At 37.9% G+C, this 15086-nt stretch overlaps 1 protein-coding gene across 3 annotated transcripts in view; it reads right to left on the minus strand.

The window, feature by feature from the left end:
- Window positions 1-9446: 9446 nt before the first annotated feature.
- TTYH3 (tweety family member 3) overlaps window positions 9447-15086 on the minus strand; it is a 45610-nt gene continuing 39970 nt past the window's right edge. For all 3 annotated transcript variants that reach the window (XM_053472174.1, XM_053472173.1, XM_053472172.1), the window contains one exon: window positions 9447-13287. In XM_053472174.1, coding sequence (XP_053328149.1) covers window positions 13272-13287 — 16 coding nt within the window. In that variant the 3' untranslated portion in view covers window positions 9447-13271. The remainder of the gene's footprint in view (window positions 13288-15086) is intronic.

Below are 15086 nucleotides of genomic sequence, written 5' to 3' on the forward strand. Positions count from 1 at the left end.
GAGGAAGCCATGAAAACAAAGCACTGACTGAGAAGACTTGGTTTGAATGACAAGTCCGGGACAGCTGCAGTGTCTCTGCCCTCCCAACCTCCCTCTAGGGAACGGGGCAGCAGAGGCTGGTGAAGAGGAGGAGGTCATCGCAATGGCGTCCCTTCTGTCTAGGTCACGTCATACAAAGGATCCTGTCCGGACATGTCCTGTAAACGCCATACGATGACCCAAGGACTTTAAGCCTTTAAATGCCAGAAGTCACTGACTTTTCAATCAAACCCGCATCTGATGGTCTCCGGGTCCGGTTGGCAGCTGGGCTGAACAGGCTTCCTGGGTATAAAGTGTATATATTTAATATGCAGCTTAATAGATTAGGAAGCACAAAACAGAAGCACCCCTTTTGTTTCAATTACCCATACTATCCCTTTAGATTGTAAGCTCATGAGCAGAGCCCTCTAAAGCTCACCATTCCTGCCAGGAACTTTGTGCACAAATACCATAAGACTAGATGGCAAGCTTATGGGCCGAGTTCTCAACTAGGTATTAATGCACATTTGTTTTCGATGTGTTAACCGCTCCGTTTAAATTGTACAGCGCTGCGCAATTTGTTGGTCCTTAATAAATAAAAGGTGGCAATAATAATAAAGTTATGGTCACAACGGGGAAATTGTTTTTTAATGATCCAACGAGAAATTCACAAAGTAACTTGCCGGCGTTGACAAGAAAGATAGTGGTCCCTGGGGAATATTTAACCGTGGCATTCTACTACAATAAAGTGTTAACGGGAAGAATAAAGTATCACAAAATCCTGGAAGACTACGTGACCCGAGAATATAACCCTTTCACCCCAAGACCCCAAGATGGAGTTGAAGACTATGGTTACTGTGTGTTGGCGGTTTACCTGGACTGAAGCCGTTTGTTCCCGGAGTAGTGGTTTGAGTTTCTCATGTTTATTATCCCCCTGTTTGTTTTGGGTCCCATAAATTCTTTATACCTTCCTTTCATTTATTCCTTTTTTGTTCTTTCTCACATTGGTGGTCTGTAAATGACGCTGCCCAATTAGACTTATCTACTGCTGGCAGCGATACTGCATTTAGAACATCTTTGTGTTAATGCTATTGTCTCGGATGTTGGTTTATTGCAGATGAAAAGGCTATAGAAACCATTCTCTGTGATTAAATCTTTATGGCGCATGACACCAGAGACCCCTTACATTTAGAAACTTTGGGAAATTTGACCTGGCCGCTATTAGACCTCAATTGCCCCTATATTTTCCACGCCTAAAACTACTGGAAATTGGATATTTATTTATTTTCCATATTATGGAATGGAGAACCTAATCAGAGGTAACATATATTCAGACTAGTATCTTCTTTAATGAAGCTCAGCTCTCTGGACATTGTTAGATTGATAGACCCCACAGCATTTGTCCATCCACGCAACTGGTGATGCTACCATATAACCAACGTAAAGCATCAGTCGTCATATGGCCCTTATCAGAAAATTTAGGGGATATTCTTTTGGAACTATGAAAAATACATGCTATAATGTTACATATAACATGTTTTGGTTATGGCTCATTGAGGCCTACAGTAGCCATTGAGTCGTCACTGTGTTCAAGAACAAAATACAACATGACTTTATGGCCAACGTCAGTTTGGTGACACCAGGATGTGATACATTTTATTGGTGATAGTTGGTGATCAGTGGAGTCGGAACTCAAACATCCTCTTCTATGTGTAGGATGTAATAAAAAGCTCATTTATTGAAGTCCCTTGACCCACACCTTTTCACAAAGATGTGGGATCTAAACAGAAGATCTAGCATTTCAGGGCTAACTACTCTCGGGAAGTATCCTTGAGACCCAGGTGAACCAGGTTTTTACAAAGATGAAATAAAACAAGCTGTTGTTCAGCGTGGAATGAACATGAAGAAGTATATAAACCAAACAGGGAGTTGAGGAGAAACATGGCTACCTGATGGGAGAACCGTGGGAATTTCTCCTGCACGAAGGGCCAAGTTGGTCCAAAGGTGTCTTCTCCAGCTACCTCAATGGGTTCAAGAATTTTTTGTCATATTCAGGTCCCTCAGCCCCTCATCAGATATTCATATCTGGATCTTCTCTTTTTAGATGTCAGGAAACAAATGAAAGGAGGCAAAGTGCTTCCCGTTACTCCTGTTGTTATATCGCTGCCATCCAAGTTCTTTATCCCACGTTGTCTTTGCAATCAAGCATCTCGGCAGATCGTACCTTGCCACAGGTTCCCCTAATTCTGTGATCTACTTTAATGCCTCATCAGTTTTTTGTCATCTAAACTCTGATTTATTTTCCATAAACCGACATATCTAACTTCCATTTCCATCTTTGTCAATGAAAACATATATTCATACAATTATTTGTGTTAAGTTACAGGTTTTATTTATAACATACTTAACAATGAATAAAATGGGCATTGTCGCAGTTCACAAACTTCTGCTTAACCACTTAAAGGCTGTAAATTGATATTTACATGGATTTCTGATCTTTCTACAGAACTCCCAGTTTATTAAAGGGTTAACGTGTCCCTGGATTGGTGATTTCTTTCCAGACCTATTGGATCTCTGGAGTCTGAGGAACACTAGAGATTCTACAAATAGGTGCAGATTCCTTCTTGAGAACGTGGGGACCAGAGAGGTCGTGAAAACCTATAGTATCAACAAAGGTCATTAAACGTCTAATAAGGCAGAATCCCGATCCTTAGTGATGCGGTAAATTTTGGTAAAACATTTACACGCGGAGACTTCACTCCGAAGACTCTCTCAGGCCATCCGACACCCATCAGTGCTCCTCGAAATATTCCCTGTACTCATCGTCTGTGCTAAGAGTTTACAAGTTATATCCTCCTTCACATCCACGGGAGCAAGTGAAAGCACCGAATAATTATTAGCTTTTATCTACGGTGCAGGAATAAAGAAGGACGCTCTACATGGGGGAAGATAAAGTATTATATACCGTGTAGGGTTTAGAGAGGTTTGAGGAAATAATGTTTTGTTCCGTATTGTTGAGTTTCTGTTATTATTACTACATGATATTGGTGTCACGGGCAGCTCATAGATGTAACTGCAATAATGTGTCCCAATTTTGTTTTGTCCTCTTTCTAGACTACTTTTGTTGTATGTGGCCTTCAAAGAGTTTATATGTAAGGTCATTGCATTGCGTATCTACACATGTTAGTATTTCATGTATCTACACATGTTAGTATTTCATGTATCTACACATGTTAGTATTTCATGTATCTACACATGTTAGTATTTCATGTATCTACACATGTTAGTATTTCATGTATCTACACATGTTAGTATTTCATGTATCTACACATGTTAGTATTTCATGTATCTACACATGTTAGTATTTCATGTATCTACACATGTTAGTATTTCATGTATCTACACATGTTAGTATTTCATGTATCTACACATGTTAGTATTTCATGTATCTACACATGTTAGTATTTCATGTATCTACACATGTTAGTATTTCATGTATCTACACATGTTAGTATTTCATGTATCTACACATGCTAGTATTTCACCAATGAATTCTTGTTAACAAAAAAGGCAAACTCTACATTACCTAACTGGTCTTATGAAGAAGCAATGGCCCAAGCGGCTATGGTTTATTTGGGCCGTGTTTAAGGACAATAAAAGTGAGGTTTGTAAAGAGCTCAAATTCTGAGCCATTTAATAAAAGTACTTGTGATGGAATCAGTAGATAGCCAGTACTAGTCAACAACGGCAACCACGAGAGTCAATCACAAGTCTATATTCCCCTACCATGAACACGGCTATTGGACATTTAAACATTTGAGACCGGATTTACAGGTCCTTCAGGCGACCATCAGGCGGTGGATCTAACATTTTAATGCCATTGTTTCAGGCATGGCTCTAATTCCGTCTTCACTCTGAGTGCACACAATTGTGTTGCTAATTGCCATCCTTTTTAAAGGAATATTGTTAAATTCGGACTATGTGTTAAATAAAAATTACTTTTTTAGTTACTGGGATACCAAATGTACGGACAAACACAGATTTGGCTGATATGCTGGTTTATAGTAAAGATACATGCTCTTGGTGGCTATGATGCTTTCTTCTTTCTAAAACTCACTGGATTTGCCCTTTATATCATATTATTAAATTATTTGCCTCCTTTGACCCACAGTGGTGGATTGGTATCCACCTCCTAACAGTAACTTTAATAGAAAAGTCACTTTCACGCCATTTACCATAAATGAGTTTATTATAAATTATTTTGGAGGTATTCAAATTTAAGGGACTACTTTAAGCCGACATTGGGCCAAAACATGGTAAAACCATCAGATCCAAATCCTGTCTTGAAATGATTTTCTTTTCTATTCGCCCCACCTTTGGTTTAAGTAATGGGCATCAATCGGCAACTTAACAATAGGTCAGAAATAACTTAATTACGAAAGATAATTCCGCAGATCCTGAGAACAGGAAGTCAAGATGGCCGCTTCCATGACATAAACATAAGTTGGGTTTTCCGATACATGTATAACTTATAACCTAACCTCGAAACACCATTATATATGTTTATTTAGTGTACTGAACTGTAAAAAGTGGGATTTGAGAAAAGCAGCCAATAAACTTTAGGGTGAAAGGTTAAAGTTTATGTAACGGAGCCGTAAGGATCAAAAATGCTGTTATTTGACGCTACAAAGAAATACACTTTATAGCGGATTTTGTCATTTAATCTTTTTTGTCTCTGTTGAGCTCTCGGTCGGAGACGTGGTTACGTTACGCGGTAAGGATCACATCTGTCGGCTTTCACTAAACAAACACTGACCAAAACAGCAAAGTAGCTTGGCCGTGTTACATATTAACGTGTCCCGCTGGTTCTTTAAGCAGAAGGGGTTTTTTTTGTTGTTTTTTTTTACAAATTGAAATAAAAAAAGTGCATTTCCTGAGCGAAAAAACCAAAAATGAAACATCTGTGCAAAGTATTTTTATTCTAAGAACAAAGCAGCGTTATTCGGCTGCAAGGTTCCTGTCAGCAAAGAAAAAAGGGTCATATCAGCTATTGTATGTCCTTTCGGTGACATTTCTATACTTGCCATGCCACGGTGTGACCTTTATATGGCTGCCGAAGGGTTAAAAGGACATTGTGTGCTTAAAACTAAACTATCATAAAACAAAAAGGTTTACTGGTGCGTGTAAACTGCTTGTAGTTCAAAGTCGCGTCGATTTAAACACCGGAAAAAAATAAATATGATAATAATGTTAAAAATAATATGATACTGTCCCTTTAAGGCATATAAAAGTCGGGACTGCCGGGCAGCTACACGGGACAGAGGGACGGTGTCCGAAAAATTGAGACCATTGGAAGGAATGGTTTTTATTTAAGTACTAGGTCCTTAGCAGTAATCTGCGTTATTTTAAGTTAGAAATGCATAATTTACAAACCCTCTTTGCAAAAAACGGAAGTTTTAAGATTGCCTTTAACAGAAATTGCTACATTTCCTTGTCTCCTTTCAATTCCTCCTTTTCTTCTGAATTACCCGGTCCGTGGACTAATAACAAAGGTAAATGTCTACAGGGATACTCTAAGACATAAACGGCACGGACTTGTATATAGGAATAAGTAATGAGTACGGTCCTCCCCAACGCAGTTCGCAAAGCGCATATGATATAAAATGATTAGATTCTAGACTCTCTACAGAATATGATTACTCAATCCACGTTCCATAAATAAAAGATAATAATAATAATAATAATAATAATAATACTGTTACTTATTACTACAGCAGAGTAACAATAATAGTAACAAACGGGCTAATAATTCAATAAATGCGTATGCATAAAATAAAAAGGAAAGAAGACACAAAGAAAGATTCAAAAGTTACTTCTTCGTGGTTAGTCGGAACTCGGCAGTATAAAATGTGCTACTATACCATGCTAGGCTGGCAACTTAGAGATATTAAACTCAACTCGACCCTGCCCATCATGCCCTATCTAACTTATAACATTAATTTAGTTATTAGAATGATGTTATTTTTAATGAAGCATACAGAAATCATCTGTTTATAATAATTGTTGGTTGATGGCGAATGTAATGTAAAGGAGAGGGTGGTAGATAAATGGAACAGCCTCTCAGCAGAAGGGGTAGAGGCTAATACAGTGAGGGAATTTAAGCATGCATGGGATAGGCATATGGCTCCTCAATCTACGTTGAGACCAAACATCATAATACATATATTAATAAGTTGCCTATAGGTGATCTTGGCGTTACCCTGATATACTTTTGAATTGCTTTTCTGGCTCTCCAGTAGAAGTGGAAGACTCTTTAAAACCTTCTGATTTTAATGAATTTTCTGCCCCAAATGGTAATAATCTCCCCCACCAGCACGCATACACTGCCACCTAGTGGAATGATGTGAGAGCAGCATGTTTCTTTACTAAATGTAGCAGTACTAAGGAAATGGATATAGATGTTTTGGAAGAAATTATTATTATTATTTATTATTATTTATTGTTTTATATAGCATCATCAAATTGCATAGCGCTGTACAATGGGTTAAAAGATGGAATTTAATCATGGGTTAAAGATGAAAATTTTTATTTGGCTAACACAGAAAAAAAAGATGAAGTGTCATGTAAGCATTCACGATCTCTTTTTGATATGGAATGCAAATGCTACAATCATAGAAATGTATAATTTGATGGCACATAACTATTCGGCCCATTTTTCCTGATATAAGACTCCGGTCTTAATCAGTCGTCATTCTTGTGTTAGATTCAGGAGCCATATTCCTATTCCATGCATGTTTAAGGTTCACCCAAGTTTGATTTTGGTTAAAAATGTATATGGTTGGTCTAGCCGAATGTTTGGCACTCAAAAAATAAAATGATATTATTTTAAAACAACAAGGTTCTGGCATTCAGCAGTAGATAATGTTTAATTCTTAAAGAAACATAATTCATTTTTCCAATAACCTTTTTTTTTTTTTTTGGGTGAGTCTACTCTCCATTTTGACATCACCGTGGACTCCTTACAGTCTTCTACACCTCCAAAGTGTTTTGTTTAAAATCACAGATTAAAAGCCAAAGGACAGGATTGCAGAATTTTGGGTGAAATATTAATATAGCTTGTATTGTTTTTGAAAATCCTCTTTTGGCCCCCCGATTCCACATCCTGCCTCTTCGCATGACCATCTTTTGATCCCCCATTCTCCTGGTCCTCTTGGTCCTTTTTTGGTCAAACATCATCCTTTTCTACTGCCTTTATTCATATAAGTTATTCATTAATTAATTCATTCATTCATATAAGTTTTTTTATTTGTGTGATTTCTAATGCGCCACTCATTCATTTTGTAACTGTTCTTTCCCCCCATATATCTCTTTGACTTCTCTTGAGAAATCCTTGGCTCTGCTGAAGGGCTATTTCCCCCCAAAGCCTTTTGCACAGCTTTTAAAGATTTTTATAACATTTTTTTTGTTACCGAGTGGCACTTGTAATATTTGTACTTGGAGCATGCAGATCGTAGACTCAGCCTAGATCCACCCTCTCTCCCTTCTCTTGTCTTTACTTTTCTCTTGACTTGTCCATTTCTTTCCTTCCCCATCTTCTTTCCTGGATGTAATCTTCATTCTCTTACGTCATTTTCCTTTAACTCTCCAAGCCCTATCTTAGTTCCCACCATCCTCTACAGTTGCCCTTCATTCTTCCATCTAACTTTTTTACGTGTGGTGACAATAAACTAGGTCTGAAACCTTGGTGTCCATCTAATCAACCTGATCTATGGTTTTGGTGCCATATGTTGGTTTTTAGTTAATATTGATTTGTTGCTTTCATAAACCCTCCCTTGTGAGGATATACCTGGATTGTTTTTGTATTATAATGATCTATTACACAATATTTTGGATGCCAAAAGGACGAATGAATAAGTGGAATGTGAGCACAGGTGAAATAGTCATGCCGGATTTGCCACACAAGGCACATTTTTCTAAGTTAAAGTAGTTCCGGAACGATTGCCACTATTTATATGTTATGTTAAGATATAAGAACATTTACTGTAGCTTCCAAAGCTGATTTTTTATGAGATTAATTATTATTTTTTCTTCTTAATAAATCCAATGAGTCCAAGAAAAAGAAAAACACAAAAAAGCTGCTTATAACTTATGTTTGTTCTATTTTGTAAATTTTATTTTAAAACATCATAACCAAGTTGAATGGAAACCACAGAAAATACAGTTAGGATTCATCTTTTCTCCAAATAAAGCACAGTAAATAAAATATATATATATAAATCCCTCTGTTTGGAACAGGGGGGGCTCGCAATACAACAAAGGATGTAAGAAATATAGAACAAAAATGGCTCCATACATCAGATTCAACATTACAACTAAAAAATTATTTAAAAAAAAAAGAAAAAGAAAAAAAATATTTGGATAAGTGCAAGTAAACCTTGAAAATTAGTATTTTTTTTCATTTTAAAAAATTACAAGATTATGCAATAGGACAGAGATTAAGTTGCTATTAAGAATGCTATTCTTGAATACAAAATAAGGAACGGGATGATTTTTAAAAATATTTGGTATGTTTATTTTCTATAATGAAGACTTCTTCGTATTATTATTATTTATTGTTTTATATGGCGCCGTCAAATTCAGTAGCGCTGTACAATAGGTAAAAAGTCCTATTACACTAACTAATGTAGACAGTATATTGGTTTCGGAAATCTTCTTGACAGCCTAATGCAGAAAAAATCCATGCCATGGGTGTTGGTAGAACGTTTTCAAGGGCGTATAAAGCCAAAATTAGAGTAAAAGGTACATTTCCCCCCTAGATCCCTCTCTGTTTCGCTGTTCTTTCAACATTTCTTTCGATACATTCAGCCTGCTCGTTTCCTAAAACTTTTGTCTTTCGTTTAATAACCAAATCTGGTCAATTGCTTCTCTGTCACTTCACATGACTCTCAGACCGTGTCAGAATTCTGGATGGAGGTAGGCATCGTCTCCCTTGTCTCTGCCTGTGGACCTCTGCCATATTGTACTGGAGATCTAAGTACTATATATATATATCTTATATATATATATATATATCATATATATATATATATATATATATATATATATATATATATCTTATATACATATGGCCTGATATATCAAGAGGATATATCAAGAGTTGAAGTCCACCAATTGTGAGGTTCTAGTGCTTGCCTGGACTTGATGTAGGGTACAATTTTTATCAGGCACATCATGTTAAAAGATGATATCGCATGCTTTAATGCATGTTACAGGTATTTACTATAAAGACATAACCCTCACAGGGTGTTTAAAGTGTAAATCTGGCTCTGTGAACGTAGGACTATTTTCTTTGCTACATTCTGAAACATTGTTACTTCCAACAGCGTCACTTTTACGAGAAACATCTCCTACAAAAAATCCCAAACAGATTATCAACAAATGATGTGTCCATTTTATTTTTAAAAGGAAATCAGAGTCCTATTGCATAAGTGAAAAATATACAATGGGCAGGTCACTTAATATACAACCCAAATGTCATTATTCAGGTGACCACAAGGGAACCATTAGTGGCTTTGAGGTGGATGTCCACCATTTAAAAAGTAACTTCCCTTATCTATATTTATTTCATACAAAGTGGTATGTTTTACATCGCTCATGGTTTAGAACATCATAAAATAATGCTTGAACATTGAAAACTGACCCTTTTGATACACTGTGTATGCAACAGCCGGGGGCTCATAGAGAACCGTGAATAATGTCTCCAAACATCTACCTCCTACCATAGACCTTCCATGTTTTCTCTAGTTAAACCACCCACAAGACTCCCGGCAACGTCGTGACCATCGTAAACAAAATAAAATCTAAAAATTGCATTGCAATGTCTGCCAAATCATAAAACCCCAGCCTGGAATTGCATAGTCCACGTGGCGTGAAAGTTTACTCAGCACCAAGAAATACTAGAGAGTAAAGCCAGCTTTTGGTGATTCGGTGTCTCATTCTCTGTAACCCTATCCATACCACCCTCGTGTAAAGCTTCTGAAGACATCACTTTATGTGAAGACCATTCACCGTACCACCGCAGGGACATCTGGCATTAAGACTTCTTCTCAAAACCAGAAGTTCATCTGGACCTTTTTTGTTTGTTTCCCACTGGCTCCTTTTTCAAAATACCCAATAAAAAAAAAAAAAAAAGAACTATCGATATAAATATAAAATATTTGTTTTTGCCTGGGTTTTCCGATTGGGTTTTTGATCATAAGCATCACTGCCAGGTTGTAGAAGGACACACTTAACCCCAGAGCTTACATGAAGAAATATCGGTATCTTTTGTGTACAATCGGATGTCCACGTTAACGCATAGTGTCATAGAACACGATGGGGCGAAAGATATTGATTTACCTGGAACCACCTTGTATTTCGATATCCATTAGTCTCGTTGGACATCAGGTCTGTTTGTATTGGGGTGGGAAGTTGATGGGTGCAGTGTAACTAGACGTATAGGATGTGTTAGTCGTGACTTATCTGGCAAGGCCTACAACCTTTAAGTCTCCAAAAAAAAAAAAAACGGAACACAGAAATAAAATTTGTTAAAATAAGAAAGAAATAAAGTCTTCTTCTGTAGAGGAAACATGGCCTCCAGAGGACAGGAGGTATAGAGGACCATAACAAGTCAGCCTCCGACGCATTTTCTTAAAACGTATGAGTAAAATCCACTTGAAAAGGCTTAGTCCAAGCTGATCGGCAAGCAGGCTGGACCACGTAATATCAAACACAGGTTACAAACACTACAGTAACACTTCTAGAACAGGGTGACGTCCTGAACTCAATTCCTTTTCTTAGAGTTACAAGACAGACCAATGAAAAAGTCCAACATGCTATTTACAATTCACATTGTGGAGATGTCTGTTTGAACTTTTCTAGGTCTTCTACATATAAATATATGGGGTGGGGGAGGGGGGAATCTAACCTCCTTGAAGCCATAACCAAAATGCGCCAAGATTGTGCTTCAAAAATGTCGATCTACGCATCTAGTGTATGTTTTTGTCTGGTGGTCCCATTGCGATGAGCGCGGCTCCGTTTTAAGTCCAATTCACTTAAGACCCACTGCGGTTTTGCAGTCGTACCCACCTCAGTGAAACAAGCCGAGTGCAGTACGTTGACGCAACGTTATCCCGCGTAAGACAAGATGTGTTGAAAATAAATTGGTGTAATATTCCACGCGTTGTTGTGAGGTCTTAGCACCGCCAGCGTTCCAGCGGAGAACTCACTCTATATGTTTAGCACCAAAGATGTGTCACAGAGCTAAGGGTATCTCTTGCTGAAGTCCGCGGTTTGCCAGGTTTTCCAGTTATAGAGATGGTGAAAGATTCCACATCACGTTAAACCCCCCCCCTCAACAGTAACAAATGTATCTCGCTGGAACCGATAGTCAGCTCTTCTTATGATGTAAGAAACAAATATGTTATACACATTTACAAGAAACGGGGAAAGATTCCTTTCATGCTACAAATTCATTGCTACGCACACCTAGAAAGCCAAGGATGGTGGCATTAAAAGGGGGTTTTATGTAGCCGCGCTGGTCAATATATAATGTTTAAAAAAAATGGGAGGATTTGGCCAAATATACCACCCATGAAGTTTGATTGCCATTAACCAAATTCGTTATCAAAATTCAAAATGATGAGAGGAATAGACAGAGAACATATTACACATATGATGATCATCAGAGCAGATCTCACTGAAATACAGGACTTATGTACAAAGTCCAGCTTAAGTACCAGTTAAAACTGGGGTGTAATATCTGAAGGTGGGGAACGGTGGTAGCTATCCAAGACTCTATCCGGGTACATATTGTTATCAGCCCAATTAATATTATTATGACAGCACATCCCAACTCTTCAACAAGGATAACAAGATGATTTACAAGATGATATTATTATTAGTCCCTTACAGTACTCTACAGGCATGCCGGGTACATCTTGTGGGTAAACTACTCTGTAATATGGATATTATTAATATTATAACGAGATTACCATGCGTTTTGGCTGGACTGCAGATTGAGGACTTGGTTTGACAATACTGTTCTCCAGTTAGAGTTCTGCATTTAATAGAAAATAACTTGATATCCAAGTAGGTTCTACAACACACCTGTAAGTCTTACAGTCCTAGATAACGTTTAATGCCTTTTCTATGGGATCTCGGACCTTCTCTACACTTTAAGATGGCTTTGGATATGGCGACGCATCTAGATTTTAATGAGATTTGATAAGGTAGGCAGTGGTTAAGCACCGGAAGCTATACCCAATTCTCTGAACGGGGTACAGCTTACAAAGAGGGTCACCTATGTCCTATCATGGAGGTTAGTAAATGGGTAACACTGTGCTAATATGTGATCTGTTAGACCACCCATGACCGTTTGTGGTCCATGATCCTTCTACTGTGTGGATCATGCAAAAGTTATGAACACCTGCTGATATTTTCCATACGTTAAGTTGGGGGACCCTGCCTTTTGTAGTACTTTTAAGAACAATGTAATTCTAGTATTATAGTAAACCAGTAAATTATATAGTAAATTCAACTAATAACTCCAATGCTTGTAAAAAACAGCTGGACCGCTGACCCGGTACAATGTCGTCGCCCCCCCCCCCCCGCATTCATTTATGTTGTAAAACTTTCCAGAAACGTAAAAACCCAAAGATTCCGAAAAAAAAAGTTGCTCTCAGCACTTTGGAAAGTAACACGTTGTGCATAAGGTAAAAGTCACAATTTTAGGGTAAAACATCTGATGATCTTTTGGCGTTGAATCAAATTCTCAACGGAGAAAAGAAAGAAAAAGAAAAAACTGGAAAAAAATGTCAACGAGAAAACAATGAGAAACGAGTGTTTGAAACATTACATGCGGGGACTCCGTAACCTCAAACACGATTTAAAAACACAAAAGGCGAAACATTGTGTGCGGAAATGGATCCGTAGAAAGGCAACATCTGGAGCCTTGGAGGTGAAGGATCAAATCCTCTTAGTGCTGTTTTTCCACGTTGTTGTTTTTTTTCCTGGCAACATGATGGTGACTCTACCGAAGCTGCTTCTGCACAAGATCAAGACATGAGCGGCAGGTTTGGAAATCCGAGGAGGAGGGATTCGGGTTGGAGATGTTCTGGGTATGACCGGCTGGGTTCGAGTACGTTGGGATGGGGGTCACTTGCACTAGTGTAGGGGCTCACTTTCAGGACGATTGGTGGCGAGGTATTTCGCTCTCATGCTGGAAGTATACTGGGGGGAAACAGACAAAAAACAGAAATTAGAACCATCAAAAGAAATATATGTTTTAATATCAGTTACATCGACAAAATAGGTCTGACAGCTCCTTACAGCTTGTGTCACCATCTAACGGAAGCTATAATGTAACAAGACATATGTATCACAAAAACCCACACTAAAACTGTCATTATTATGCGCTTTGACCTATCATTCCTGCCTGGTGGAACTACATATAAGTGAATATGTTTTAGTCTCAGATACTAACAAAAAAACAAACATTTTTTAACATACGATTTTTGTTAACTGCGACTGCCCTTAATCCTGCAGAAGTTCTCTTACGATAGAACTGCCAACAAAAACAGGATGTTTAAAACAATAGAATTTAAAGTAAAAAAAATGCTGTATGTTAAAACCAAAAAGTTTGGATTAGACATTTTCTCATAATGCTGCAATTTCTAAAGCACAATACAGCCATATATCCAAAAGACTCAATGCAGTCTATTTGACTCAACACAGATTCATTCCAATGCCGTGCCATTCGTAACACTGTGTGGTTTATCTAAACGTATCCTTTTGAATGGGGAGCGCTGCGGGTCATAAAGATTCCCATGATACCTGGCTAGACCCCATTAAAAATAGATGTAACTTAATAAAGCCTTCAGGAACATCAGCGAGGCGTAGAGGCCATAGTAGAGTCCAATGGACCACATTGTGCCAGAGGGTGCTTGGTTAGACAACTCATGCACAAAGGTGATAATATGAGGGCATGAACAAGTAAAGAAGATCTACACAGAAAACAGATACTTTCTCTATCTAAACATTGGGAAATCTAAGAATTTTATAGAAAACATACAAAAAACCCATAATATTGTAAACGGGTTGAGTGGGGACACTAGAGGTACAAAGCTCGTTATGCACATATGAAAACCGAAGTCATTCAATACATGAACCTTGGGTTACCAAAAGTGAACATTACGCGGCCGACTTCAATACAGGTGCATAAACATCATAAAAATAACCAAAACATGAAATTAAAGCGCTGTAAATGATATATACATCATAGTCTTACCTCTCCAGTAACTGGTGACAAAAGAATAAGATTAAAGGATCATTTCCATGTAAAAAATGCGTCCATTGATACACATCACACAAAACCCCAGCAAACTACTGAACCGCATGAAAGGATTTATTAAGCTCCCCAAAAATGAATATATCACTAAAATCATCAGGAACCAATCAAAATCTATGATCATATGCGGCCCAAAGCTAAATCCCAATACTGGTGATCGGGTACAGCGTATCCCGTATCATAACGTCTCTAGGAATGAAACGCTAGGAATGATACACCATTTCAAACGACATGCTGCTGGATCCAAAAACGCTGCCTCGGTAAGGAAAGCCCACAATGAATGAGCGTTGGATCTTCCACCGAAGCAAGCGAGCACCTAAACTCCCATAGTGGAACGCATAAAGCCAGCGGATTGTATTCTTATTTCCTTCTATAAATGCTAAGTTATACTGCCTGACACGGAATTATTGTTTAGTCACAGAGAAAGTTTCCCCTGATGAAGTCACGGCCAGTTGCGAAACGTACGTCAGGATAGGATTATCCTTACTTTAAAAATGGCGGCCAACTCTCATACAAAAAAATGGTATTCTAAGGGCTCTACACATTTTTTACATACAGACATAAAAATAGCTTTTACAATTTATATCATCAGACCGTTCCACTCCGTGCCTTGTTTGAAACAATGGATAATAGTATCTTGTGAGGACTTATTATTGTTCAAATGAATGTTTTTGGACATTGT

Source organism: Spea bombifrons, chromosome 7 (genome assembly GCF_027358695.1).
Source record: "Spea bombifrons isolate aSpeBom1 chromosome 7, aSpeBom1.2.pri, whole genome shotgun sequence".
Taxonomy (NCBI): Eukaryota; Metazoa; Chordata; class Amphibia; order Anura; family Pelobatidae; genus Spea; species Spea bombifrons.